Below are 27,969 nucleotides of genomic sequence, written 5' to 3'. Positions count from 1 at the left end.
TACCATCTGGTCTGGGGCGGGGCCTGAAGCCTCACAAGGACTGCTTGCTGCTTGCTGCCTGCTGCCCAGGAGGTCTCCCCTGTGTGAGTGCCTGAGGGCCCTGCTCTTGCCACTTACCATATGCTCAGCTCTTCCTAAGGGTTCGCACCCTGACTTTGTCAAAGGATCCCTGAGGTGGTCACTGTGCCCTGGGTTCCAGGTGGTGGGCCTAAGCCACCCATGAGCCCTCACAAAGGTCCATCAACTTTGATCTAGATAGGTTTTCATATACTGCCAACCCCTTCGGAGTCCACTCTGAGGCAAAAAAAGCTTCATGGAAGCCTGATTGTCAGGAGGAGTCCAGCTATTGCGCTTGGAGAGTTGAGCCCCCATTTCCCTTTTATACCGAGGGGGGGCGTTGCTCAATAATAAGCTATACAAGGAGATAGATACAAGAGAGGGACAAAGAGAGAGGGGGAGAGAAAAGATTGTCCTATCAGTATTCAGTCTAACACTCAGGTGCCCCTCACGGCCCTTTCTGGGCAAACTCTGATGGATCGGACCGGAGAAGGCTATTAGAAATCTAAAACCAGGCAATCCCTGCCTATAACTAAAACCACAGGCAACTGGCCTGGAAACCACAGAAACCAGAAACCACGTATCCGGAATTCACTCAGCACTGTTTACAAAACTAATCCTAGTGTGGGGCCCCATCTTTCTTCGGTGGGCCACCCACTCGACCAACCACAACAACCTTCTGCCTGACCTCAAAGCTAAGTTTGGAATTCCTTATTGGACGCTTGCACACTGCAATGCCAGATCAGGACTCGGAAATAAGAGTTTGGAAAGGAACAAACTTGTGTTCTTACATTCATGGGTCATCTGATAAGCTTAAAAGGGAAAGCTGAGGGTATAGAAGATGGTAGAGCCCTTACGACCCTCTCTGGCCGAACTCCGAGGGATTGGGTCAAAGGGTATAGTCCAGGAGAGTGAAAAGAGCTTCTTGCGACCTTCTCTGGGCAAACTCCGAAGGATCGGGTCAGGGAGAGAAAAAAAGGAAAGGTTTGGTTGTCATGGAGATGTTACCCCGGCCCCATGCACTAATTTCAAACCATACTCATGTCCTAGGAACGTCCCTCGTGGATCCCGGGATCCTTAGTTGGCCAGCTTAAGCTTGCCTTTGCTCCTCCTGGCTGAGCCTTTTGGTGACAGTTGATCACCGCTCGCAAAGGGAAGGCAAGGAGAGGAAAAAGGATCCTTGGGCTAAGGTTGCCCAGTGACGCCCAATCCCCTCTTCCTCCCCCCTCGCCTTCACAGGAGAACCAAGAGTCCCTGAGCGTGGTCGCCAAACTGTTAATGGAGAAATCCGAGGACTCCCTTGGACAAAAAGCAAGGACACCAGCCAGGACAATTGGAGCAAAACAGCAGCCAGTAGGCTTGGTCTTTATTGAGACTGTCACGACAGGACTCCAACTCACTGCAAGACGAAGCAAGATGGAAGCCCCGAACAAAAGAGCCCCCAAACTTTTATTAGCTGCTAATATCCATGTTACACGCCCCCCCCCCCCAAACTACATCACTCATACATCATGGTTACATCATGAAAGGGGAGGTCTGGTGACAATAATCTGAGCATCCTGGACCCTGCCCCATGGTTCTCCTTGCCCTCCACCAAACACCCATCAAGTGTAACAAAAGAGATCTTTACATTTCCCTGTTTCCCAGCCAAGTTCATCACACCGTTTTGTCTTAATCTGGGTTTGTTATTTCTGGAATGGCTACCTGTCTGGCACTCAGGTATCAGGATGCCAGGGATTATCACTCAGGCAGAGGGGCTGCTGAGTAGCTGAGCTTACATGTCTATAGGAATTTCCGAAGCTTTCCCAGTGAGCCAGTACATAGATACATTTATCAGTGAATTCTTACATTTGGTATCGTGCAGCAGAGGCCCTTTGAATAGATAGGAAGAAAGTGTTTTGTGGGGACAAATCACAAAAGTCACAAAAGTGATTGTGCCGATTTTGGTAGTGGGCTGCATGTGCATGATATCTGCTGGAGGGGCAACTCCCCCCTCCCAGCCTATACATAGATTTCTGCAACAGTTCCTTCCAAAATAGCCCCTCCCCCGGCATTGAAAAAGACCACATGTTTGGTAAGTTCATAATGGTTTGCGTAAAAACTCTCCAAAGGTCAGATTCATGTACTTTTCCATACAGCAGTCAGAAAACACAGGGAGTAAAATTTGGCTTAATTACAGTGGTGAAAGTTGTTAAATTATTGGTACAGGAACACCACAATGGATTACAGTCCCTCCAGGTGTCCCAATTTTCCAGGGACAGTTTCGGATTTACAGAAGCCATCCCGGTTTCTGATTTGATCCTGGAATGTTCCGCTTTCCCTTAGGCTTAGGACATCCCTATTTTCATCAGAGAAATGTTGGAGGATGTGGAGCTATGTGACCCCTGAGCCAAGGAGAAAAATAACTAGACAACCTATAGAAGACATCTGAAGGCAGCCCTGTATAGGGAAGTTTTTTATGTTTAATGTGGTATTTTTCAAGAAAAAAAGATGCCAGAACTCTCCATGAATGCTTCCCTCATTCTCTTATAATGCAATTTTGACCACCTGAGAGGTGCCGGAACCGAGTTCTGGCAGGTTCTGGCTGAATAAAAGTCCTGTTTTTTCACCTACTGTCAGGGAACTGCCATCGGAGCCAGAGGCAGAGGCAAGGCTCCCAAGCGATGCTGGAGAAGGGCCCAGCAGGAAGAGAGGCAGCTCATTGGCTGGGGAAGGAAATTAGCGTAATACCAGGGATAAAGGGGGGCAGATGGGGGAATCGGCGAGGGGGCTCCAGGACTCCTTGCCGGAGACCAGCGGGGAGAGCACGGGTCCTCCGCTGCCCACACCCACCCTGCGCAGAAGACTTCCGCGCAGGGAGAGTAGGCGGAGACTTGGCGTCAAAGAACTTCTTTGCTGGAAGAGGTTCAAGATGCCCACTGACGGATTCTGCTAGCGACTGAAACAGCCACGAAGTGAAGGGCTGTTGTGCTGGTCCCGGGGGGGAAGGTACTATTACTGTAGCCAAAGTTCAGTCCTGAGTCACTAGCCTGGTAGAAGTTCACAAGATGAGATGCGAGGTCCGAAACAGGGAGCCGGGCGGGGTCAGGAACACTCGAAGATCAGAAGCAGGAAGCCGGGCAGGAAACAGGAACACTGGAAGGTCAGAAGCAGGAAGCCGGGCGAGGAACAGGAACACTGGAAGTACAGGTCTAGGTCCGGGTAAGAGCAGGTACTCCACAACGACATTGCTCCCGCAACCTGGGACCGGGCTGACTGACCTTTATCTTCTCTAAGGCCAGGGGCGGTCCCGGCCCCCAGGAGCCCCGCCTCTCCTGGCCTTAAGGCGAGCACTCCTCCTGGGAGAAACCAGATCCCTTCGCCTCTCTGCCCTAAGCCTCTGCAGTTCAGGAGAGGCCGAAGGGTTACTGGGCCCCGGGGGAGGCTCACCTGTAGACACTGAGTCCTCAAGCACCTCTGGGGCCAGAATGGTTTCACCTGGTGCCTGCTCCTGAGGATCTGGCACAGGTGCAGGCTCCTCAGAATCTAGGCCTTGCCCCAGTTCAGCCGGCCCTGGAGGCGGGGACTCCTGTGCCGGCTGGGATTCCTCCGGTTCACTCTCAGAATCGGAATCCCAAGCCATCACAGCTGTCCAGACAGAAAAGGTTTAACCAGGCAACCTAGCCAGGAGTGGCGGCAACGTACGCACAAGCAACCCCTATAACCATTACAGCAATCCGTCAGTCTCTGACGTTGCTTGTGCGCAGCGACAGGCAGGCAGCATAATGAGCCAAACCAGAGAAGCCGGCGCAATGGAGCAAGCAGCTGGAGTGCAAAATCTGGTGGAGAGGAACCGAGATTTGGAACAGCATGTGGCTCTCCTGACGGCGCGGCTGGACAAAAGACGGGCTCAGGATGCACAGGTCAGACCCACCCCCGTTGCAAGGAAGGTACCGGGACTGGTACACAAGTTTGGGGGGAAGCCCCAGGACTATAACGCGTTCCGAACAGAAATAGAGTACGCTTTGGAACTGCAGCATAATGACTTTGCTGATGATGGGGAAAGGGTGGCCTATATTGTCGGACATCTACAGGATGGGGCCCGGGAATGGATCAGGCCCCTAATGGCAACGCAAAATGCTGCCTTGAAGGACCTTAGGAAATTCTATCAGGCGATGGATGCAATGTATTCCAGTGAAGTGGAGCAAAATGTGACTCGACGGGAATTGATGGGGTGCAAGCAGGGGAGCCAATCAGTTAGAGACTACTGGTCGCGCTTTGCGATGTTGATCCACCGGCTCAGGTGGGATCTGGACTCTGAACCCATTCATATGTTGTTTGAGGAGGGCTTGTCCCCAACTGTGAAGGACGAGCTTTCCCGCGCACCCCGCCCGCAGTCAATGGATCAGCTGACCAAGGCTGTGCTTGCGATTGGAGTAAGACAGGAAGCGCGGGCTCAGGAGAAGCGTGAAGGGAGAGGGGAACGTTGCCATGACTACCGCATTCCTGAAATACCGAGGCAGCCTTCCCAGCTGGCTGAGCCAATGGAAATAGATGGCACGCATGCGTGTGCGAGGTTTCAAACTCCAGTGAAGGTCGCAAGAGGGAGGGAAAGGATTGGAAAACCACCAAGAAGTGTTTCCTCTGCCAACAGCCAGGACATTTTGCCAGGGTCTGCCCTCAAAGAAAGGCTTGGCAAGGGATGGTGGGAGCTGCTGGCTGTGAGGAGGAGGGGGAAAAGTGGCAGGCACAGGGAAACGCCAACACTTGGCTGCCAATCAGCGGGGACAGCAGCCAAGCCAGCAACCAATAGAAGTGCCCCAGCCAGACCCTCCCAGGGCAGCTATAGCCATAGAAGTGGTGCTAGAACTCCCAAATGGGCACCCTGTCAAGGTGGAGGGGCTGCTGGATTCAGGCAGCTCCTGCAATTTCTCCAGCAAGGACTTCGCTCTAGAGCACCAACTCCACCTGCTGCCCCTGGATTTTCCCTTGCAAGTGACCACCATCGATGGCAGGGAACTTCTGGGAGGGGAAGTGACGCACCAGACCCCACCAATGAGAATGAGGGTTTCCAGGCACATGGAGACCATTGCCTTTCAATTAGCCACACTGGCAGGACCCCCAATAATATTAGGGATGAGCTGGCTGGCACTACATGATCCAGTAGTGGCATGGCATCAGCGGTTGGTCACCTTTGGTTCAGCTTACTGCTTGGAACACTGTCTGGGGGGGGGGAACCCAAGGATGACTGTGGCCAGGGTGGCTGGGATGGCTGTGGAGCCAAAAAAGGAGGTGCCACCACAATATGCTGACCTGCAGGAGGTCTTCAGCGAGAAGGAGGCGGATAGACTACCCCCCCCCCCCATAGGCCCTTTGACTGCCAAATCGACTTACTCCCAGGGGCTCAGCTGCCGGTGGGTAAGCTGTATGCCATGTCTGACCGGGAAATGCAGGAGTTGCGGGAATTTATTGACAAGAACCTGAAAAGAGGTTTCATAAGAGAATCAAAGGCAGTGGGGGGCAGTCCGGTGTTCTTTGTGGACAAAAAGGATACTAATCAGCCTAGCCTAGTCGTAGATTTCAGGGCCTTGAACCTTGTATCAGAATCCGTGACCTTCCCAATGCCCAGGATTGACGACATTTTAACACGGGTGAGGCAGGGGAAAATCTTTACTAAGCTGGACCTCCGGGGAGTGTACAATTTGATTAGGATGAGGGACGGGGACGAATGGAAAACCACCATGTTCACCCCTCTGGGGGCCTTTGAATACTTAGTTGTGCCATTTGGATTACAGTCGGGCTCCGCCTGCTTTCAAGCATTCATGCACCACGTGTTGGGGTCCTTGCTGTACAAGAACTGCGTAGCCTTTTTGGACGACGTCTTAATCTATTCTGACAATGAGAAGCAACATGTCAGAGACGTCAAGGAAGTGCTAAAGAGACTGCAGAAGCACCAGTTGTGGGTCAAGCTGGAAAAATGCCAATTTCACGCAAGAGAGGTTGAGTTTCTGGGGTACAAGTTGTCAGACAAGGGCCTAGCTATGGACCCCAGCAAGGTGCAGGCGGTGCTGGAATGGAAGGCCCCCACAACCCGGAAGGACGTGCAGAGGTTTCTAGGGTTCAGCAACTTCTACAGGAAGTTCATCAAGAACTTTGCCCACTTGACAGCGCCAATCACAGATTGTCTCAGTAGCAAAAAGAAGTTCGTCTGGACAGAAAGGGCCCAGCAATCCTTTGAAAGACTGAAGAAGGCGTTCGCTTTGGAAGAGCAGCTCCTGCACGTGGATCTGCAGAAGCCCATGAGGCTGGAGACTGACGCGTCAGACCGAGCCATCGGAGCTGTACTGTTGCAGCCAGGGGCCCAGCAGAGCTGGAGGCCGTGCCCCTTTTTCTCGAGGAAGCTGAGGAAGTTGGAGCAAAACTATACGGTGTATGACCGCGAACTGCTTGCAATTTATGCAGCATTTCGACGATGGAGACATCTGCTAATAGGGGCGCAGCACAAGATCCAGGTGTGTACGGATCACAAGAACTTGGAATACTGGAGGACTGTGCGAGTACTCAACCAGAGACAGATTCGATGGGCACAGGAGTTCTCCAAGTTTTCCTTCGAGATCCAGTACGTGCCCGGAAGAGGAAAACGTAAGAGCAGATGCTCTCTCCCGGAAGCCGGAGTACATGGAAGGAGAGGGACCGCCGGAAGTCAGACACGTGTTCCCCGAGAACCGATGGGTGTGTGGGGGAGTGTTGGTTGGGAAACGAGAACTGGCCGGGCTTACTAGAAACGATGAATTCGCTCAAACTAAAATCAGGGAACTCCGGGACGGAAGGGAAAACCATGGAGGGTTTGAGGAAAAGGAAGGGCTACTGTACTATAAGGGGGCGCTGTACGTACCGGGGGAGACCTTGAGGGGAAGGGTACTCAAACAACTCCACGACAACCCAACAGTGGGGCACTCTGGTCAACACAAAACCATGTTGCTTGTCACCAGGCAGTTCTGGTGGCCAAGGGTAAGGGAAGATGTACGGGAATATGTACGGGGGTGCGACCGCTGCCAGAGGGCAAAGGGGGAGAGGGCTACCCCCGCAGGGTTACTGGAACCCTTACCCACACTGGGAAGACCCTGGGAGGTGGTGTCCATTGATTTTATGACAGATTTGCCCAAGTCAAGGGGGAAGACAGCAGTCATGGTAGTAGTCGATCTACTGACAAAAATGTGCCATTTCATAGCTTGCTCACATGCGGTAACGGCAGAGGAAACAGCTAGGTTGTTTGTGGATCACATCTTCAGACTGCATGGGGCTCCCTCGAGGGTCATCTCAGATCGCGGGAAACAGTTTACTTCCCGGTTCTGGAGGAAGCTCATGAGCTTGCTGCAGGTCGAGGTGGGCTTCTCGATGGCACCCGGAAACCAACGGGCAAGCAGAAAGAGTGAACAGTATACTCCAGCAATACCTATGCTGCTACATCAGCGAGAGACAGAACGATTGGGTAGAGAAACTAGCACTGTCTGAATTTGCGTACAATAACGCTGAACATGTGTCCACGGGAATGAGCCCGTTCATGGCCAATTATGGGTGTCACCCCAGGGCCTTCCCGGGGAGGGGGGAGGAAGGGTGGAGCGTACCTGCGGCAGAGCAGTTTGTGGAAGAAATGGAGGCCTTGCACCAGCAACTTAAGATGAACTTGGAACGGGCCAAGGAAATTTACAAGAGGCAAGCAGACAAGCACCGTCGGGAAGGGAAGACCATACGGGTGAGAGACCGGGTGTGGTTGTCAACCCAAGGGTTACCCTTTAAGGGAGGGTGCAAGAAGTTGCAGCCAAGGCGGCTGGGACCTTTTGAGGTAACACAGCAGGTGAACCCCGTGGCATTCAAGCTCAAGTTACCTGACAGCATGAAGATACACCCGGTGTTCCATAGGTCCCTATTCTCACCGTACAGGGAGGAGTGGGAATTCCTGGGGCAGGAGGGAGAAGACACCACACACCCGCAGGTAGAGGAGAGGGAACAGCACAACCAAGCCACGGAAATACTCGATTCAAGGTGGCGAGGGCGCCAGGTGGAGTACTTGGTAGCTTGGGAGGGAGAACCCAGGTCAGAAAACACGTGGGTTCCCGCGGAGGCAATCAATGACGGGTATCTTGTGGAGGAGTTCCACAGCCTGTTCCCAGATAAACCAAAACCACTAGTGAGATTCTGGGAGGAGCAATTTGGAACCACAGATGATGAAGAGGATTTTGTGGGTTTTCCTGTCTCCGAAGAGGAGGGAGGAGAGGCGTCAGAGGGAGAAGAATCAGACTGGGAGGCCCACCTCGCGGTAAGAGATGGGAGCAGGTGGGAAGCGGGTTTTGAATCCTCAGAGGATGGCGACAGCTCCTTCCGGGGATTCCCCGCATCGTCGGCCAAGGAAAGGGACAAAGTTGGATCAAAAGGTCGGGCCGGGGGTGGAGGGGGTCCTGGGGGGGAGGTGGATGTCAGGGAATTGCCATTGGAGCCAGAGGCAGAGGCAAGGCTCCCAAGCGATGCTGGAGAAGGGCCCAGCAGGAAGAGAGGCAGCTCATCAGCTGGGGAAGGAAATCAGCGTAACACCAGGGATAAAGGGGGGCAGATGGGGGAATCGGCGAGGGGGCTCCAGGACTCTTCGCCGGAGATCAGCAGGGAGAGCACGGGTCCTCTGCTGCCCACACCCACCCTGCGCAGAAGACTTCCGCGCAGGGAGAGTAGGCGGAGACTTGGCGTCAAAGAACTTCTTTGCTGGAAGAGGTTCAAGAAATGCCCAGTGACGGATTCTGCTAGCGACTGAAACAGCCACGAAGTGAAGGGCTGTCCAGACAGAAAAGGTTTAACCAGGCAACCTAGCCAGGAGTGGCGGCAACTTACGCACAAGCAACCCCTATAACCATTACACCTACAGTAATAATTGTGGAAAGATGTATTCTTAATGGTCTGCATAGGCCTGGTGAACTAGAAAGGTTTTCAGCAAGCTTTAAAAAATTCAAACAGAACACACCTGCTGAATCTTTATTGACAGATGATGATTTGAGCAAGGTTAAGGGACGCGGGTGGCGCTGTGGGTAAAACCTCAGTGCCTAGGGCTTGCCGATCGCATGGTCGGCAGTTCGAATCCCCGCGGCGGGGTGAGCTCCCATCTTTCGGTCCCAGCTCCTGCCCACCTAGCAGTTCGAAAGCACCCCCAAGTGCAAGTAGATAAATAGGTACCGCTTTATAGCGGGAAGGTAAACGGTGTTTCCATGTGCTGCGCTGGTGCTGGCTCGCCAGAGCAGCTTCATCACACTAGCCACGTGACCCGGAAGTGTCTCCGGACAGCGCTGGCCCCCGGCCTCTTAAGTGAGATGGGCGCACAACCCTAGAGTCGGACACGACTGGCCTGTACGGGCAGGGGTACCTTTACCTTACCTTTAAGGAGCAAAGACACTATCACGGTCAAGAACATTTCTTTTTAATAAATGGAAGTCTTGTCCAAATGAAGAGAACATAAAGTAGCACAAACTTTGGCAAAAGATGTGGAAGCAGACAGTAATGTTGAAAATGAATTAGAGGAGCACATTTAGCACTGAAACTGCACTGTTTGGGCCGACTGCTAATCCTGATATGAGTAATTTTTGCTTTTCAGTATAAGCTCTTCCTTGCACCAGCTCTACCTGGGATGAGGGCATCTTTACGACAGTCGTACAGCATCCCCAGCTGGAATGGGCGGCCCAGGGCTGGTATTTCAACCGTGTCATCTGATCTGTCCATGGCTCAGGTCCAGGTTGCTCTCCTGCCTTCACCTTCCTGCAAGAAACAAGAGATGTGAAGAACTCCGGAAAGATTATTCGGCATGCAGAGCGTGTGGGGAAAAGAGGAAGGCCAAAAAAAAAGGGGGGGAGGTAATGTCTCATCGGGGGCGGGGGGGAGATTAGACGTTTGTATGCAGTAGTTGCACATGTTCAAGGCAGCTTGTGCAACTGATCATTTTCTTGCTTCCCTCCCATCCACAACCCCCTGTAGCAGCTGAAAACTCTATCCTGTGACCCTGAACAAAGGGGACTGTGTCACACGGAACTGCAGTGGGAGGGGAAATCACCCTGAAACTGGGCAAAGAGATCATGTGCCAATGGGGGCTCTGCTTGGACAGGATTCCTAGGCCCAAAGTCAGGGGAATCCCACTGCAGCCCTGTATGGCAGACACTACAATATCCAGGTCCTCTGGAAAGGGTTTGGGGGGGCACAAGGGATCACAGGAGCTGGAAGGGAAGATCAAATGAGAACATTTCGGATGGTAGAGAAATATTCTACCACCACCAGTTTTATATTGTAGCAGGAACCCCCCCACCCCAATCATTCTGTTTGTATAAACTTCACACTCACACACTACATACGCCACATTTCTGTTATAAATTCATAGAAAATCAACCATACATCGGATTTGCACTGTTCCATTTTTATTTTTACTCCATATGACAAGAACTAACAAAGGGGGGTGGCTTAGTCCTGGTCAGCCATAATCCCTTCACTGTCTCAGCACATCGACAGGAGCTCTGCCCATACCAACCCTGATGATCCCAGACAGAAGACCATCAAGATCACAAAGAACTTGCATATGGGAGTGGATTCAGCATGGACTGAAACAAAGGACAATGATCAGATCTTCCCTCTGGGGGCAGGAAACTGCAAACTCCCCTTTGTCTCCTCGAAGTGACAAGGGGAAGGGAGGAACCAGCCAGGTGACAAGACACTCAGGTTACCACCAACCCCTCCTTTCTGTAATGTATGCATGATGTTACCACCACAACTCCTCCCTCAACCCCTCCTTTCTGTAATGTATGCATGATGTTTCTGGGGCTGGGCTAGACCTAGAGGAGGGGAATTTCAAAAGTTTTTATAAGACCTTGCACACTATTCTTCTGGGTCTTTCCCTCTCTCCTGCACGTGAGGGGAATACCCTGTTGCAACAGTTCAATAAAGGCCAAGCCTACAGGCTGCTGTTTTGCTCCAAGTTATCCTGGTTGGTGTCTTTGTTTTGTCCAAGGGAGCCCTCAGATTTTTCCTGTAACAATATCCCAGCTATCTGGCACAGTATTCAAGGAGGCTATCAAAGTGGGGAACTCATACATGCAGCCAGCCAAATCACACAACAACAACAATAATTATGGCAGAAATCATGAATGATGCTGCCATAGCTAACAGCGAGATACACAAAGTAGTATTTGGCAGAAACAAACTGCAGTGGAAGCAGCGCTGATCGTGATGAATACAAGCTAAAATGGAAGTTGCTGCTCTCTTATATTACTACTTGTGCTGCACCAAGAAGTTCATGGCACAATGGGAGTCAAATAACTTGTAGAAAATCTTTTGTAGAGGAGCACAGAATTGTAGAGTTGGAAGGCACACCCAAAGGTCATCTAGTCCAACCCCTTGCAACCCACAGCTGAAGAATCCCTGACGGAATCTCAACTAAAGCATCGAGGTCAGATGGCCATCCAACCTCTGCTTGAAAACCTCCAAGGAAGGAGAGACCACCACCCAACAACAAGGGAGTGTGTCCCACAGTCGAACAGCTCCTTCCGTCAGAAGGTTCTTCCTAATGCTCAGCTGGAAAGTCATTTCTTGACATTTGAATCCATTGGTTCAGGTCCTGCCCCCTGGACCAGCAGCAAAGAGCCTGTTCCATCTTCCCTGTGTCAGCCCTTCAGGTATTTCAAGATGGCTCTCATATCATGTCTCAGTTTTCTCTTCTCCAGGCTAACCATACCCAACTCCCTCAACCACTTCCCCCAAAAGCTTGGTTTCCTGTCTCTTCATCATCTTGGTCTCCTGCCCCAGCACACGTTCCAGCTTGTCAGTATCTTTCTTAAACTGTGGCGCCCTGAACCTTACAAAGTACTCCAGGTGTGTTGGAAGGGACCCCCTAGAGTAATCTAGTCCAACCCCCTGCAATGCAGGAATCTCAGCTAAAGCATCCATTTACATTTAACCATTTCCAGTGTCTTTATTAAGACTTTGACTATGTTTCCTGTTCATTAAATGTCTCCCAATACCCTTTCCCATCTGTCTGCAAAACCATTCAAGATTAATCCCAACTGCCCTGTCTAGCCGATTCTCTTTCCAGGCATACGGTGACCACCATAGAGCCCATAACAACTTATTCTTTTCAGTGTTCTGGAACGGACATTCACTACATGCAGTCACTAAAAGTTCTGTACTGTAAAAGGCAGGTAGAGATCTTTTCAGTTTAGCTAGGCCATAAACCAAGACGTAAATGGAATAATCAAAATGATAGTTTTATGAAATTATTGTTTTCTCCAACACACACACACACCCCTGACCAGAAAACCTGAACCAGTTGTAGGGTGGGATGTATTTACACTGGGGAAAGGAAATCTCTCCCTTTCTGGGAAAGGCTCTGTCTGGGGAGAAACCTTCCTTACAACTGGCCTTGGCCGGCTGTCAACCTGAGCTCCCTGTGCCTTCGCCTCTTTTGCCTTCACTGCACTTGGCAGAGCCCAGCCTGAACTCCCTGCACTCTGAGCACCAGATCCAGTCCCACTTGGAAAAATCAACCAGTCCAAAATGCAGCAGCCAGATTACTTGCCAGGCTATTAATGGGTTGGTGGAAACAGTTGCAGATTTGGTAGGAGAGTGTGGCTGGAATAATCTCCAAGCTGCCAAAAGGGAGAAGAGCAGGGCCAAGCTTACAAGACAAAGCTGCTCATGTTTGCTCCTATTTCTTTCCCTTTTCGTAGAAATTTAGATAACCAAAGAGGGCTTCCTTCAGAGTAGTATCCTTAACCAACATTCAAGGAGACCAGGACCACACCTGATGGGGCATTAGGTACCTCCAGCACCCAGCTGTTCATCCCACCACATTCCCTAGTGTGGTATTCTACCAGGGAAGGTCATCCTAACCACCTTGCAGCTTGTCAACCTCCTTCTTAAATTGTGGTGCCCAGAACTGGACACAGTATTCCAGGTGAGGTCTGACCAAGGCAGAAGAGAGTGGGACTATTACTTCCCTTCATCTGGACGCTAGACTTCTGTTGATGCAGCCTAGGATTGAATTAGGTTGGGTTTTTTTTTACTGCTGTATCTCACTGTTGACTCATTTTAAGCTTGTGGTCTACTGAGACCCCTGGATCCTTTCTACATATACTGCCAGCAAGCCAGGTGTCCCCATCTTATATTTGTGCATCTGTTTATTACTTCTAAGTGCAGAAACTGACATTTTATCCCCATTGAAATGAGTGGTGTTAGTATTGCCCCAGTTCTTTAGTCTGTTACAGTCATATTGAATATTGATTCTCTCTTCTTCAGTATTAACTACCCTTCCCAGTTCAGCGTCATCTGCATATTGGATGAGCATCCCTTTCTGTCCAAGTCAACAAACACAAACCCTGGTTAAGTGCCAAGACTTTGCCCGTGCTCACAAAATCTGCTAAGGAGATTTCAGGCTTGCTGCCTTTAGCTGCAATCACTATAAACCTTGTCCACATGTTCAGTGTATGCCCTGCTGTCTTGTATGTATTCTATATTAACCTTGCTTATGATCGACATTTTTGTATTCACTCATAGGAAGTTTGTTTCTTGCTAGATTAGAAAAATAAAATAAGCATTAATGCCTACTCTCATCACCTCTAAGCAGAGTTCAAGGCAGTACACATTTCAGCAGCACAACAGATCTGATAAGGAAATGGTTTCTGCAATTTGCCAAGTGGTCTCAGCCTCTCTTCCTGGGCAGCAGACCTTTCATTCAATCACTTTGCAAGGAGGGAAGATTTGTCCTATACAGAGTGGGGGAAACCAAAGGCGTGAGACAGCAGAAGTGGAGCTGGAGCTGAGTTCCACCTATGCTCTGATTGTGCTTACAGAAAGATTTGAAGGAGTTCCACCTATGCTCTGATTGTGCTTGCAGAAACTGGGCAGGGTGCCAACCCTTTGAAGGACACAAGATTTGCCCACCCTGGAAGAATGGCAGATGCAAGTAATAGACTATATGGAGATGGCAGAAATGACTGGCAGAATCCGAGACCTGGGAGAAGAGTCGGTGGAAGAGGACTGGAAGAAGTTCAAAGACTATTTACAGTAGCATTGTAAACTGTTTGAATGTTAAAATGATGTTGGACATAAAGATAATTTGGCATTAGTGACATGGTTAAAAGGAGTATGCAAAGATGATTAAAAAGGAAAGGGGGAAAGACCAGAGTAATATTATGTCAGATGTATATAAAGTGGTATAAGGGATTAAGTTATAAAGAATAGGTAAAAATTGATGCGAAAAGAGAAGAAAAATTGGAGACATAATAGGCTGAAACATATAATTATAAATGAGGTTTGAAAGAGGGTAAGGATTTGCTGAACTCGATTGTGTAAAGGGGAACACAAAAAAGGGAGATGTGAGGAAGTCAAGAAAGAGAGTTATAGAATTATGAAGTGAAAAATTGGATTTTTCTTTTTTTCTAATTTTTTCTTTTTTCTTTCTTTTTCTTTTTAGATGTATTTCTTTTTGCTGTATGTTTGTATTATTTTCTATTAAGTATGTTACTTTTTCTTTTTGTAAAATCTTAATAAATATTCTTAAAAAAAAAGTGGGCAGGGTGCCAACCCTTTGTTGTTGTTGTTGTTGTTTAGTCGTTTAGTCGTGTCCGACTCTTCGTGACCCCATGGACCAGAGAACGCCAGGCACCTCTGTCCTCCACTGCCTCTCGCAGTTTGGTCAAACTCATGCTGGTAACCTCAAAAACAACCCTTTGAAGATCCCTCAATTTCTCCTGACACCCCCAGCTTTCCCCCAAGATGAGGCAAAAGAAAAGGTAGGGCAGAGAGGGAGAGAAAGAGATCTGATGCAGGTCTCCCCCAAATTGCGAGGATTAAGAGCAATCTCACACATGTGGCAGTCTTAAAATAAGCGAAAGGGGCAGAGAGTAGAGAAGAATAAACAATGGGGGATGCCATCAATGACTGAAATACTTTCTCATTAATTGATAGAGACTGGTAAAACAAACCAAGGGAACACACAGAAATGTCCAGGATGCAGTAGCCTAGATGGTCCACAGCCACCTGCCCCATCCCTCCTGCAAGGAAGCAACTGGCAGCAGCAGAGGTGCTCAGCATCTTAGGAAGATGCCATATCCCGAGTCAGGGCAGGGGTCCCCCATGTCCCACCCCAAAGCCCAGGAGACCCTTGCGCTGCAGCCTTCACTCATTTGCTCCAAGTCTGGGCCCTGTCAGGATGGATTCGTGGCCTTTCCGAAGAGCCAGAGAGCAGGAGGCGAGGGCATCATCAGCGCAAGAGCCCCGTCACCAAGTCCCCTCTGCAATATGCCAGCTGGAACGGTTTGCAGCAGCCATGCAAAAGAAGCCTTTGACAACAAAAGAAGCCGTGACAACTTCTAATGTGCAAACGCATCTTACCAGAAACGTGGGAAACGGATGAATCTTGCCTCCAAGTGGCTCTCTTGCTTGTCTCGACTTGCGTTGGTCCCCTCGTAAAGCACAAGTCTGCTTCAGGCACAGAGGCTGCTTCTCCTTTTATCTGTTTGGGAGTGACAAAGTGCAAGGAGAAAAACATCACTTTCAGGAGGAGAAGGAAGTTGCGAGATGGTGGAACCCGTTTCCACTTTTCACTCCAAAAAGGCTTTTAAACAGAGCATCATAGAGTTGGAAGGGACACCATGGGCCATCCAGTCCAACCCCTCCTGCGGCCTCCCCACAAGTCGGATCCATGCAGAATCAAGGTCCTTAGTTGCACAACCCTCCCTTTCCTGGTATCTGGACCCAAAATGGATCCATGGAAGCCGATTGGCTTCATACAGCAGGGATCGACATCACGGGGGATCTGTTCTCCCCCCGGGGCTTTTGGGAAAGAGGTTGTCAGCAGGGCCTCCATCTTGGCCTCAGATATGGGGGCTCTTGGCAGTAGAGGAAGGTTTCCCTCGACACTGAGCCACAATCAGCCTCAATTTATATGAGATTAGGAGAGAAGAGGCTTTCTGGAGCAAAAGCAGTCGACCCAGCTGGAGGGCCCTGAGATGTTTGGGTGAAGGGCAGTGTACAAACAACAACCGCAATAAATATTATCTTTCATTTTTATGCACTGTGGAGGCAGCAGGGCCATGCTCTGGGGGAACCCTTCCAACCCCTCACAGGTGAAGGAGGAAATTCTGTGTATTCAGAGGGTGGAAGAGCTGACAGGAGTTTGCCCTTCCTTAGAAATGCCTCCTGGTATAAATGTGACGGGGCCGTCCCCTCCTGAGGCTGCTGAACTACAACTCCCACCACCAGGCCCTTTGTCCAGGCTAACTGGGGCCGGTGGGAGTTGTAGTTCGGCAACATCTTTTGCTCCAAAAGTCCCCCACACCTGCCCCAGGGAAAGGAACCTTTTGAACTCCTCATGATGAACTCCCCTCACAAATCTTATTTATTTGACTGGCCAAAGGCTTTTCCGATGCTGCTCTGGAGGGAAACATTTTGAACCGGCCAGTGGCGTAGCGTGGGTTATCAGCACCCGGGGCAAGGCAAGTAATTTGTGCCCCCTAACCCGTGGATCTGCGCCCCCTAACCCTAACCCCCAGATGTTGCGCCCGGTGTGGCCGCCCCCCCTACACCCCCCATGCTACGCCACTGGGTGGCCTCAAGAAAAAGAGCGGGAAAATCCTAGCTGTTTCTGAGGGGAAAGCATCTAAAATTCTCCTCAGAACCAGTCCTCAAACTGCTTAGGGCAATTCACTCCTTTTGCTTCTGAGGGGGAGAGAAGCTTCTAGGTTAACAATAACAATGTTCTGCGATTTCTGTCCATCCTGCAGTGTTTGCACAAAACTCAAGAGCACCACTCCTTAACTCCTGGGATTTCAGGCCTGGAAAAGCGATGGGGAAGGAGATACGCTGCCATTCGCTTTTCATAATATCCCTTCTGAGCGTTTGGTGCAATCTCTCAAATCGCTGACTAGCAGCCTTTTTATGAAGCTGAAAAGCTCTGGGCGAAGGGACTTAATATCACTGTCATCAAGGGACAGGAGGAGGAAACCTCGGCCTATTTGGAGCACGTATTTCTGCCCCCCTCAGCACCGTCTTGGCTCCGGTCGCCATTTCATGCATCAGAACTGTGGGGCTGGATTGATGCTGCACCAAAATGGCTGCCCTGCTGGGCAAGGCTTTTCCAGAGGGGCTTCCACAGAGGAGTCGGGAACCCCCAAGCCCACTCCCCAAAGTGGCCCTTCCTGGCAAGTGGAGGGAGGCTGTTTCCCCCACCATGCTGGCCTCACAAAATGGAGCCTGGGGGCGCATTGCCTGTCGTGTGGCCCCAGGCTGAGGGGAGAGAAGAGGAGGCTGAGGGGATGCTCCCGCCTGGCCATGGCCTTATGAAGAACAGTGGCAGGATTTGGCCTGCGGAGGGTGGGAGGGCAGAGGGGACCCTCCGGGGGGGGATGCCCCCCACCATTCACTCCACCCTGAACTCTGCTGACCTGGCCTTGGGCACAATGCCCACCACAAGGTGGATATTGCGGTTCTAATGAAGCCTTAATTACTTGGGATCCATTTGCCCGCTTACCCAGGACGCAGAGGTGACAAAGAAGCACCAGGGATTCAGTTCCTTCGGAGAAAAAGTTTATTGTGATCTGCGCAGAGACCACCAGCGGAATTATTTCCAAAGGCTGGGGGGGGGGGTCTAAAACACGTAAGCAAGCAGTTTTTATACCCTCGCAGCACCTCCCAACCACCCCACCACCAGTAACTTATCATATCATATTCCCCCCTTTGCCTTATGGCCTCATTGGGTGTTGCCAGAGCATTTTGGCAGTGCACTCCTTTCGCTTATCAGCCAAGCCTGCATATCTTATTAGCTCCAGATGCATTTCTCCTCCTGCTCTCCGGGCGTTGCCTTCCAACTGTCAATGCACCCCCCTGCCCACTCCCTTCACTAATGGGGGTCGCCCCCCATTTCCCGCCTGCACCCCTCTCCCATTGCACAGGCTCCCGAGACGGAGTCGGCACAGGAGAATATGGGGCAACCAAGCCCCCTTTCTCCCCCTTAAATAGGTTTGTGAGCTGTGGTGGATCCTCAGATCCGGCCTTGGCTTTCCTCTGGCTCCAGGATGATCTGGCATTATTAGATATAGAATATATATTTAAAAATCTGTTGGAGGTCTGGTGATGCCAGAGCATTGTGTGGGGCTCCTCTCTCCCATTCGTGACCAACTCTGCCTTCCCTCAGGGGACACGGGGGGGGCATTACTGGGCCCCTCAATATAGGACGAGAGAGAACGCTAAAAAATATCCAAATTCATTTCCTCAATTCAGAAATAATAACCGAGGGGCCTAGCAGGTCCGGTTTCAGCCTTTCCTTTCCTGAAGCAAATTCTGTTTCCATGGGAGAAATGTTGGAGGCGAGGCCAAGAGTCCCCAGTGAGCGCTGTATTTTCTTTGAGGCCTGACGCCTCGTGAAATAAGAGAAGACCTTGCAGGGGATTCTGTTAGGGGTTGATTTAAAACCAGGTCCCCCAGTCTGGCCTCCCAGTGGCTTCTTGTTGTTACAGGAAAAATCCGAGGGCTCCCTTGGACAAAACAAAGACACCAACCAGGATAACTTGGAGCAAAACAGCAGCCTGTAGGCTTGGCCTTTATTGAACTGTTGCAATAGGGTATTCCCCTCACGTGCAGGAGAGAGGAAAGACCCAGAAGAATAGCGTGCAAAGTCTTATCAAAACTTTTGAAATTCCCCTCCTCTAGGTCTAGCCCAGCCCCAGAAAGGAGGGGTTGAGGGAGGCATACATTACAGAAAGGAGGGGTTGAGGGAGGCATACATTACAGAAAGGAGGTGCTGTGGGAGGCATACATTACAGAAAGGAGGGGTTGAGGGAGGAGTTGGTGGTAACTTGAGTGTCTTGTCACCTGGCTGGTTCCTCCTTCCCCCCTCCCCTTCCAGGAATTTCTAGGAGACAAAGGGGATTTTGCAGTTTCCTGCCCCCTGAGGGAAGATCTGATCAGTGTCCTTTGTTTGAATCCACTCCCATATGCAGGTTCTTTGTGATCTTGATTGTCTTCTGTCTGGGATCATCAGGGTTGGCATGGGCAGGGCTCCTGTGGATGTGCTGAGACAGTGAAGGGATTATGGCTGACTAAGTCACCCCCCTTTGTTAGTTCTTGTCATAGGGAGTAAAATAAAAATGGAACAGTGCAAATCCAATGTATGGTTGATTTTCTATGAATTTATAACAGAAATGTGGCGTATGTAGTGTGTGAGTGTGAAGTTTATACAAACAGAATGATTGGGGTGGGGTGGGGTTCCTGCTACATTGTAAAAAAAATATCGCTGAGTGAAATTTGGGGCCTGTATAAGGGAGTCCTTGGAGCACCCCATAATCGCCTGACCGTGGCTCCCATAGGTTCAGGTTGGGGGTCACAAGCTAGAGACTCCAGCCAGGAGACTGAAGCAAAACAGGAGGCCTGATCTTTATGGTTGCAACAAGACTTCAAACTACCACATGGAAGAAGCAGAGGGAAGCCCCAAACAAAGGATGGCTCCACTTTTTAAAATAAATTTCCCAGAGTTTCCAATAAAACATCATACATTTGTCATGACTATGTCCTGAATTGGGAGGGGTCTTCTGGCAGAAACCTGAGCACCAGGCTTGCCCTGTCCCTCACCTGACCTTCACCTTCCAATCTTTTGGTGAAACAAAAGTATTTACATGTTCCTGTTTTCCCAGCCAAGTTCAGCACACCCTTTGCCTTGAAGGAGACCCCAACCCTCTGAGCTTGGGTTTGCAATTGTTCTTGGAATGACTACCAGGATGCCAGAAATTATCACCCAGGTAGTGGGGCCTGCTGGGTATGTGGTCTCACGTTTCAGAAATTATGGCTGCCCCTACCCATGGTCCCAAGATTCTCCTCTGATAGCCATTTTCCTTCTGAGTAGAACAACATTGGAATGGTGTAAATGCGTCACTGGAGTGATTTTATATGAATTTCTAAAGTTTCCCCATTGAACCAGTACATAGAGACATTTCCTATATCAGGGAATTGCTACATTTGGTAGGTCTCTCGTCCCTCTTCCAAGTACACTTCCACACTTTCTAGGCAGAGGACCAAGCCGTTATTCATTTTGCTTTGCTGCTTTATCTGGGAAAACCTGCTGTTTACTGCTGAATTTGAACAAACGTCAATCTGCAGGAAACCCGACTGACATTTCTTAACGATCCAGTGGTAGAAAAGGGATTTCCCCGGGGAAAGCAGCGGGGCAAGGGCAAAACCGCTCGGACCTGTGCCTGGGAAGCACAAGACAAGTGGAAGTTTGGACAAGGCCACAGTGTCCCGGTGGGGCTCTGCTTGGCCACAGTATTCCCCAAGGCCTCTCTTTTGGTTAATGCAAAATAACAAGGGCAGTCGTATTACAGGCACATATTACATTGCGGGACTGACACGTAGTGGATATTTTAAATGTTGCTCTGAATTGTAGGATGAAGCTCAGAAGAAGGAAGCAGGTTTCCATGAAATGCTGATCTGGAGGACCGGTTCCTGGAACCTCTCGTTTTTCTTCCTCATCTGAGCAGATTTTGCAAAGGTATTTATTTTCATTATTGTAAAAGGCACACTGTAAAGGGGATGTGGCCTCTGCGACCGAGTTATTCTGAAACTGAATCTGAAGGGGGTGGTGATGCTCACAGGCGTTCAGAGGGTCTAACGTGGAGCAAGGGTCTGAAAGAGGAAGTCGTCCTTCTTGCAAACTAAATGAAGCGTCTCCTTTTGCAACGGTTAGGGTTGTCCGTTCACGTGGAGCATCACAGGAATATCTGTGGAGGCCTAGGAAGGAGCTGCCTGGTTCCCCATTAGAAGGAGTCTTCCTGGTTTCCCTAAATGTGGCAGTTGTGAGGCTATTCTGAACAAAGTCCTTGGACACAAGGGATGCTTCCAGATGTCCGCCAGTCACACATTTTCTTCAGCAGTGGCAGCGCATGAGGTGGGGTGGGAGCAGAAGTGGTCTCCTCCAGGCAAGGTGGGGAGCAGGGGGTGGCTTGCCAGTGCCACTTCACCCCGCCCTAACTTGAGCATGGTGCCCACCCCCAGAATGGCACAATTGATGCTTCCCACCCCGTCACCTCTGCCATGCCACTGTTACTGTACAGTTTTGGGGCTAAGATTTTTGAGTGAGTTGTGGCTGTTTAGTTCCCAACATAAATAGAGTGCACTGGATTATATACCGTATTTTTTTCATGTATAAGACTATATTTCCCCCCAAATTTTTAAAGTTTGAAATTGGGGGTCATTTTATACATGGAATGTTTAAAATATTTATTTCTTAATTTTGGGCTCAAAAAATAGGGGTCGTCTTATACATGGAAAAATATGGTAGATTCATTTCAAATTGGTTTCTGACCCAGACTTGGCATGGTCAGATAAGGTCACTCTGCTGGTTGGCTAAGGCTTGGAGGAGGAATATGGTGGTCTTAGTTCTCCTGGACCTTTCAGTAGCTTCTGAACTTCCATAGAGATGAGTTGCAGACCCCATGTGTCACCGTTCAGCTGAACTCTCTTAGAAGCCCACCTGAGATCTTCCCACTTGGCATCCTTTCCCAGGAGACTCCATTCCATTCCTCTTCCCACCCACTTTTCCATTTCTTCCCCAGCAGTGACTCAGCCTCCCTGGGCCGCTGGACTTTGGGCTGGTTAGTCTCCCCTGGGAAATATTTGTTCCTGAAAGGTGGTGGCATGTGTACATGTTGTGCTTCTTCAAACCTGGGGGTTCCTGCTACCCACCCAAATCTGCTAATATTTCTGCTGTTAGCTAGATAAGGATCGGCATTCAGAGAACAAGCTTGCTCTCTCTCTCTCTGTGTACAATCCCTTCTGCTTTCTGTCTTATTTAATAATACACTGTAATTTCAAAACATACCACAGATTGATTGCTCAAATGGACCACAGCTTCCTCCTTTTTGGCTTTGCAAACCTGCAGCCACTTTTGTTGGTGAAGGAGCCTGTGTGAGAGGCAGGGAAGTAAGGATCTTCCAAGGTGGGAAGCTGGGAGAAGAAAGAGAAGCTCCTAGGTGAGAGTTGGGAGGCTCCACTCTCTTCTGTGTGGGATAAGAGTTAAGATCTACCTGTCAGAGAGGACTTTGCACCTCTTTCTCTTCTTCTTTAGATCAGTTTGCTTTTCAATGAAATGTAATATGAAAAGTCTGAATAAAACCTTAATTATAAAATACAGGGGAAAGGATTTGGGCTTCAACTGAATGTGGTGCCAGCTCTGCTACCCAGCATGTCCTCCTGGCCCTACTAAAATATCGTGCTGCCTCAGGTGTGGCGGAGACACTCTCTCAGCACTCAGGCTGGATTAAGGTCCAACTGCTGGTCCAACCTCTGTATGAGGAACAGATGCCATCTTGTAATTCGCCTCAGGTAGCAAAATGTCTTGCGCAGGCCCTGCTCAGGAGACACGGATGAGGCCATTCTTAAAGAACAGAGTAGCTTTTATTTAGAGGCTGTTTCACGGCACAGCTGCAGGAAGCAGGCAAGGAGCAGTAAAACATGACTCCCCAAACATGGGAGAAATCAGTGGGCAATTGTGGTTACATCGCTTTAAATGCAAAGTGCACAAGACATCTCTGGCAGTCGAGTTTCTCCGCAGTCTCCCAGTGCAGGGAAAGAGGCGGGATCTGGTCTGACCTTGTTGTCAGCCAGCAGAGGTGATCTGGTCATGCCCTAGTCGCCTGCTGGTGAATATGGCTTCTAGGCATGGATCCTTCAGACCGGATTTCTGATTCAGCTCCAGGAATTCCTTGGTAGGGAACCTCTTTGGCACTGCTGGTACAAAGAGCAATAGAATATTCTCCCCCCAAATACAGATATATCCAGGGTTAAATGTTTTCAAAAAGAAATTATATCCTACTGGATCTTCAAAAAGACATCTAGATGGCTAGCTATGAGAAAATGAAAGAAACAATATTACAAGTAATCACACACACAGAGATTCCACTCAGTCGCCAGTTGAAAATATACTCTGGAAACCCAGCCTTACGAGGAACGGTTGAGGGATCCGGGTATGTTTAGCCTGGAGAAGAGGAGACTAAGAGGAGACAGGAGAAACATCTTCATATCTGAAGGGCTCCAGAGGGTAGGAACCAGACCCATGGATTCAAGTTACCAGAAAGGAGCTCTGACTAAATATTAGGAAGAACTTTCTGATGGTAAGAGTAGTTTGACTGTGGAAGAGGCTGTCTCTGAAGGTGGTGGACTCTTCTTCATTGAAGGTTTTTAAGCAGAGGTTGGCTGGCCATCTGTCATGGATGCTTTAGTTGAGTTCCTGCATTGCAGGCGTTGGACTAGATGACCCTCTGGGTCTCTTCCAACTCTGCAATTCTAAGATTCTATGGATAAGGAAGAATGGGAGAGAGATCAATCAGGCAGGTCAAAAGCTTGCTAGGACAAAGGGGCCATAAGCAGCTCCTGTCAAGAGCATTCCTGCAACACCCCAAGTTTCCAATCACGTTCCAAAGGCTGCTAGGGCAGGGAGATTTATGGGCACATTCTTATGCTGGGGTGGTCAGAAGCAGCACTTCCATATGAGGCCCCATTCACTTTCATTATTATTATTATTATTATTATTATTATTATTATTATTATTATTATTATTACTGGCAGTCATCGGAGATAATACAAATCCCTGGAGAGAACAGCATTTCACCCAGCACCAATTAGACAATAAGATGGTAGGAACAATGACTGGGAAGCATTTTGTCTGCAGCAACAAAGGGCTCCTTCACACTTCTGTCTGTTCCGTGCCTGGGAAGCATGGTTCCAAGCAGTTTTCATCTCACGCTTTCCAGGCACAGCTCCAAGCAATTTTGCCTTTGCCCCACTGCTTTCCCCCAGCCTGCTCTTTAGCGCTAAATCACAACAAATGGCATTCCATAGAAAACCCGATTGCTGTTAGTTCTGATTCAGCGCTAAAGGTTTCCCCGAGCGAAACTGGCTGGGCAAATGAAGATGTGGATAAGCTCACCTCACGACAGCTGCAAATGTTTTCACAGCCACCTTCACCCAAATACGCACAGAGAGCAAGAGACTCTGGTCTGAATTACACTCACAGAACCTGAGCTCTCTGCCGATAGCCAAAAGCAAACAAAGGGTGCCTGAAAAGCTATACACAACCCCCTTATTTAAGCCAGTTTATAACAGATGCCATCCATTTCCTAATTTTGCCTGATACAGAGGACTTTTTTTCTTCGATTTGATCATACAGTTTCTGCTCTCCTCTGTCTTGGAGGTATTTACAAGCTACTCTGCTCTCGTCTCCTTCCAATGATGTGGAAACCTCAATCTCTTTGCAGGGCTCACTCTCAGCCCCACTGGCACACATGGCTGAGACTCTGAATCTGTAGGGTGTCTGGGGCTTCAGACCATCCATCTCACAGAACTCTGTTTTCTTCCCTGTTCTTTTTTCAGCCCATTCATCTTTGTCCTTGCTTTTTGCTTCTCCAGCCTCTTCACTGTAGTCCACTTTGTATTCCTTTATAACAGCTCCCTGGCCAATGACCTTTGGGCTCTCCCAGGCTATACTGATTTTGGAAGACTCTGCGATTATCACTCTCAGTTCCCCAGGAGGGCTGGTAGGAAGTGTCTGTACAGATTTGCTCACGTTGCTGGTCTCACTAAGTCCTGGTTTGCTCCTAGCGCTGTATCGAAACTGGTATTCTGTGTTTGCGCTCAACCCTCTCACTTGGAATGTCTCCTGACTGTCCTCAGTATTCACAATCTTCCAATTTTCTTCTCCTGCCATCTTGTACTCTACTTGATAGCTAGAGATTGAAGCCCTCCCATAATCAGCTGGTTGAAATGTCAGCTGCACCCTCTCATGTCCAATTCGGCCAACCAGGGGAGGGAGAGGTTTTGAAGGCAGCTCGAAGTTGCTGTTGACCATCTCCCCATCTTCATACAGGTAAATGGAAGCACCTGGGTTGTTCTGATCTGGGACAGAAGCCACAAGGAACCGGGTCTTCCCACTGGATTCATTGACTTGGGCAAAATCAACAATGGACTTGGCAGCTTTCCGAGCTTTTCTCTGTATGTCTTTTTGCTCAAACCAAGCATTCCCGTCCCCCAGTGCATTCTGGACTCCTGTAGGATCTGCTGATCGGTTCTGAAGAAAGTGTTGTAAGCTGGTTAAAAATGGTTCCTTATCATGTAAAGAGGTGAATGTAAATGAGACAACAAATTCATTCTGGTGGTTAAGAACTACCTCTTGCAGTTTATTCTGGGAGGAGATGGTTTCTATCCCAATCAGGATATCAAGGTAAGACTTGACCATATTTATCTCTTGTTCCTTGGTGTCCAAAAATGCATTGAGGCTTTGGTCATTAAAGGGTGAGTGATTTATGGATGTTAAGATGTCTGCCAAAACTCTTTCCTCTTTCTCCCCTCCCCGGATCAAAGGCAAGATTTCTGCCAGGTGTTTCTGGAAAGTCTGCCTGTGCTGCTTGCACAGATCCTCGAATCTCTTGATTTTCTTCTTTAATTCTGGGAAGTTTTCAGCAACAGGATTCATAGCCAGATCATTGCATCGCATGTTGATTTCATTCAGATTCTCCAGGACAGTTTGAGCATCAAAGATCAGTTTTACACTGATCTCACGCACCATCTTAGCTGCTCTGGAATCTAGCTTGGTCAGTGGGTACAGCCAAACTCTGACAGGCACAGCCTTCTCTCCATCTTCCCCGAGCTTTTGGGGCAGATCGCTGTAGACTTTCATGGCATCTTGAAAAGTCACCGGATTACTTTCCAAAGAAAAATCCCCATAGAACTTGCAGCTGAAATTCTCCGTTTGGGCTTTCTCCTTCTCCTCCATCTCAACAGATGCATCCCCTTTGACAGAGACTTTAATCAAGTTGATCACAGCGTTAAGGCTTCCTTGTATATCTTGCACAGACTCAGAAGAAGAGACATTTCGGTCAAACACAAAGAAAGCCTGGGCTCCATACAAGATGGCAGTGACAACATGGGTGGCTGTGCCATGCTCAAAAACAGCTGGATAAGTGATATTCCGGATTCCCAAATGGCTCATGGTCAGCTGTGAATACTTGGTGGTAGCTTTGTACTGCAGAGTGACTCTGGCCTGTTTCGTGGACTTCTTGGTGTCTTGAAGGAACTTGGCTGATCCACCCACTTCAACCAACCCCACCAAAAAACTGGCTTTGAGTGATGGTGAGACATTGAGGGCAGAGGCCTTTTCATCGATGGACTCAGATGCAATGATTTCATATTCAGCCTTGGGTTGCGGTTTGATACACAAGTCCTTCTGAAGCGAGTCGTGGTCCCAAAGGGTGATTCCTGGGATAAAGCAGAGAAATATGCAAGGCTTGAGCATGTTCATACAAATGTAGAACACAATTAGCCTAATGCCTAAGGCTGAACAGAGAAACAAGGAGATAAAATAGACCTATCATTGCCCACAATGTCTGCGCTCATGAATTTTGTCCCACTGTCATCCCCAATGAAAGAGGTTTGTGCAGTTTTGTAAAACTTTGCAAAAGGCAGGGAAAATATTTGACCAGATATGATCGTGGAACAAGTGTGAACATTTCATGAGCATCTGTTGTACAGGCCTCAGAAAGGGGGTGGGCACTGGCTCAGCAGCAGGGATAAGATTCAGTCACCACCATTTAGGGCTGTGAACATCTCCTGATTGAGGCCATAGAGAGTTGGTGCTAGTTGTTTACTGGCACGGGGGAAAATGAGAATTCCCTGGGGGCCAAGATCCAAGTCGGGGCAAAACACTTTGGTGAGAGAACTCCAGCAGATTTAAAATCACAAAATATGCAGCAAAGCAAAGTGTGGAAATTTAGGCTGTCAGACCTTTAAAATATGTGCTTGTGAGTTCCTTCCAAAATAGTGTTGTCCCCCCACCCGGCATTGAAAAAGACCACATCTTTGGTAAATTTATAATGGTTTACTTAAAAACTTTCCAAAGGTCAGATTCATGTCCTTTTCCATACAGCAGTCAGAAAACACAGGGAGTAAAACTTGGCTTAGTTACTGTCAGTGAAATATACTCAGAGTCGCAAAGTGATTTCATGCTCTTTATTCAGCTCATAGTGGTGAGGAGGAATGAATGAATGTCCCCTCAAAGTATCTGCTTTATATACATTATTTACACAATGGGCTGCACATGATTGGCTCATTCCGGAATTCTACTCTAAGCCAATCAGGTTGTGGATTCACTTCAATCTGGAGCATGATTGGGTGGTTTCTGCCAACCAATCATACTGCTGCATTGTTCTAGGACCAATCAGACTGCTGCATTCTGAATCCTATTCTTCTAGGACCAATCAGACTGCTGCCTTTTGGATCCTATTGTTCTAGGACCAATCAGACTGCTGCAGTTTGGATCCTATTCAACTCAGTACATAACACCCCTCCCCTCTAAGTTCCAGTCCTGCCCGGGAGGTCGCATTCATAGTCCTCGAGGTACGCCGGCGGCCTACGTGTGCGTTGCGGCCTGGGGTGTTCCCTGGTCCGGGGTTCAGGTTCTGGCTCGTGCTCCAAGGATGCTGGCTGTGATGGGGCTGTTTGGTCTGGCACAACCGGCTCGCTCAGTCGTGGTTCTGGTTCCGGTGTCCTTTCGGCCTCGCGGGTCCTCTCTGTATTTACTGATTCTGCCTCTCCTGCTGGCCCCTGCTGCTCTATGGGCCTCACTGCCCCACTGTTCCCTTGGGACTCCTCTGACCTGTCCTCCTCCTCCTGGTTTTCTCCCGGGAATCGTCACCGTATCTGGTCGCAGTGGCAGCGCCAGCATTGCCCCCCATCCGTTAGCACCTCGTACGACACGGGGCCAGTGACCCTGGTGACTGTGGCGGGTACCCATGCGGGGCCTGCCCCAAAATTCTTTGCGTACACTGGGTCCTGGGCCTCGAAGGTCCGGGGGTTCCTGCCTTCCCCCAC

The 27,969-nt window shown here is 49.3% G+C and overlaps 1 protein-coding gene across 14 annotated transcripts in view; it reads right to left on the bottom strand.

The window, feature by feature from the left end:
• Window positions 1-27,969, bottom strand: part of LOC310827678 (uncharacterized protein) — a 244,131-nt gene that overhangs the window by 21,540 nt on the left and 194,622 nt on the right. For 8 of the 14 annotated variants that reach the window (XM_083703961.1, XM_083703969.1, XM_083703960.1 and 5 more), the window contains one exon: window positions 9,702-9,834. In XM_083703961.1, coding sequence (XP_083560087.1) covers window positions 9,702-9,798 — 97 coding nt within the window. In that variant the 5' untranslated portion in view covers window positions 9,799-9,834. Of the gene's footprint in view, window positions 1-9,701; window positions 9,835-15,450; window positions 15,572-16,415; window positions 16,490-17,286; window positions 17,419-17,473; window positions 17,524-27,969 lie in introns of those variants that run through there. The other 6 variants (XM_083703958.1, XM_083703967.1, XM_083703966.1 and 3 more) reach the window with 5 other exon arrangements.

This window comes from Podarcis gaigeae (genome assembly GCF_964106915.1).
Source record: "Podarcis gaigeae genome assembly, chromosome: 12".
Taxonomy (NCBI): Eukaryota; Metazoa; Chordata; class Lepidosauria; order Squamata; family Lacertidae; genus Podarcis; species Podarcis gaigeae.
This window is presented reverse-complemented; position numbering and strand designations above follow the sequence as displayed.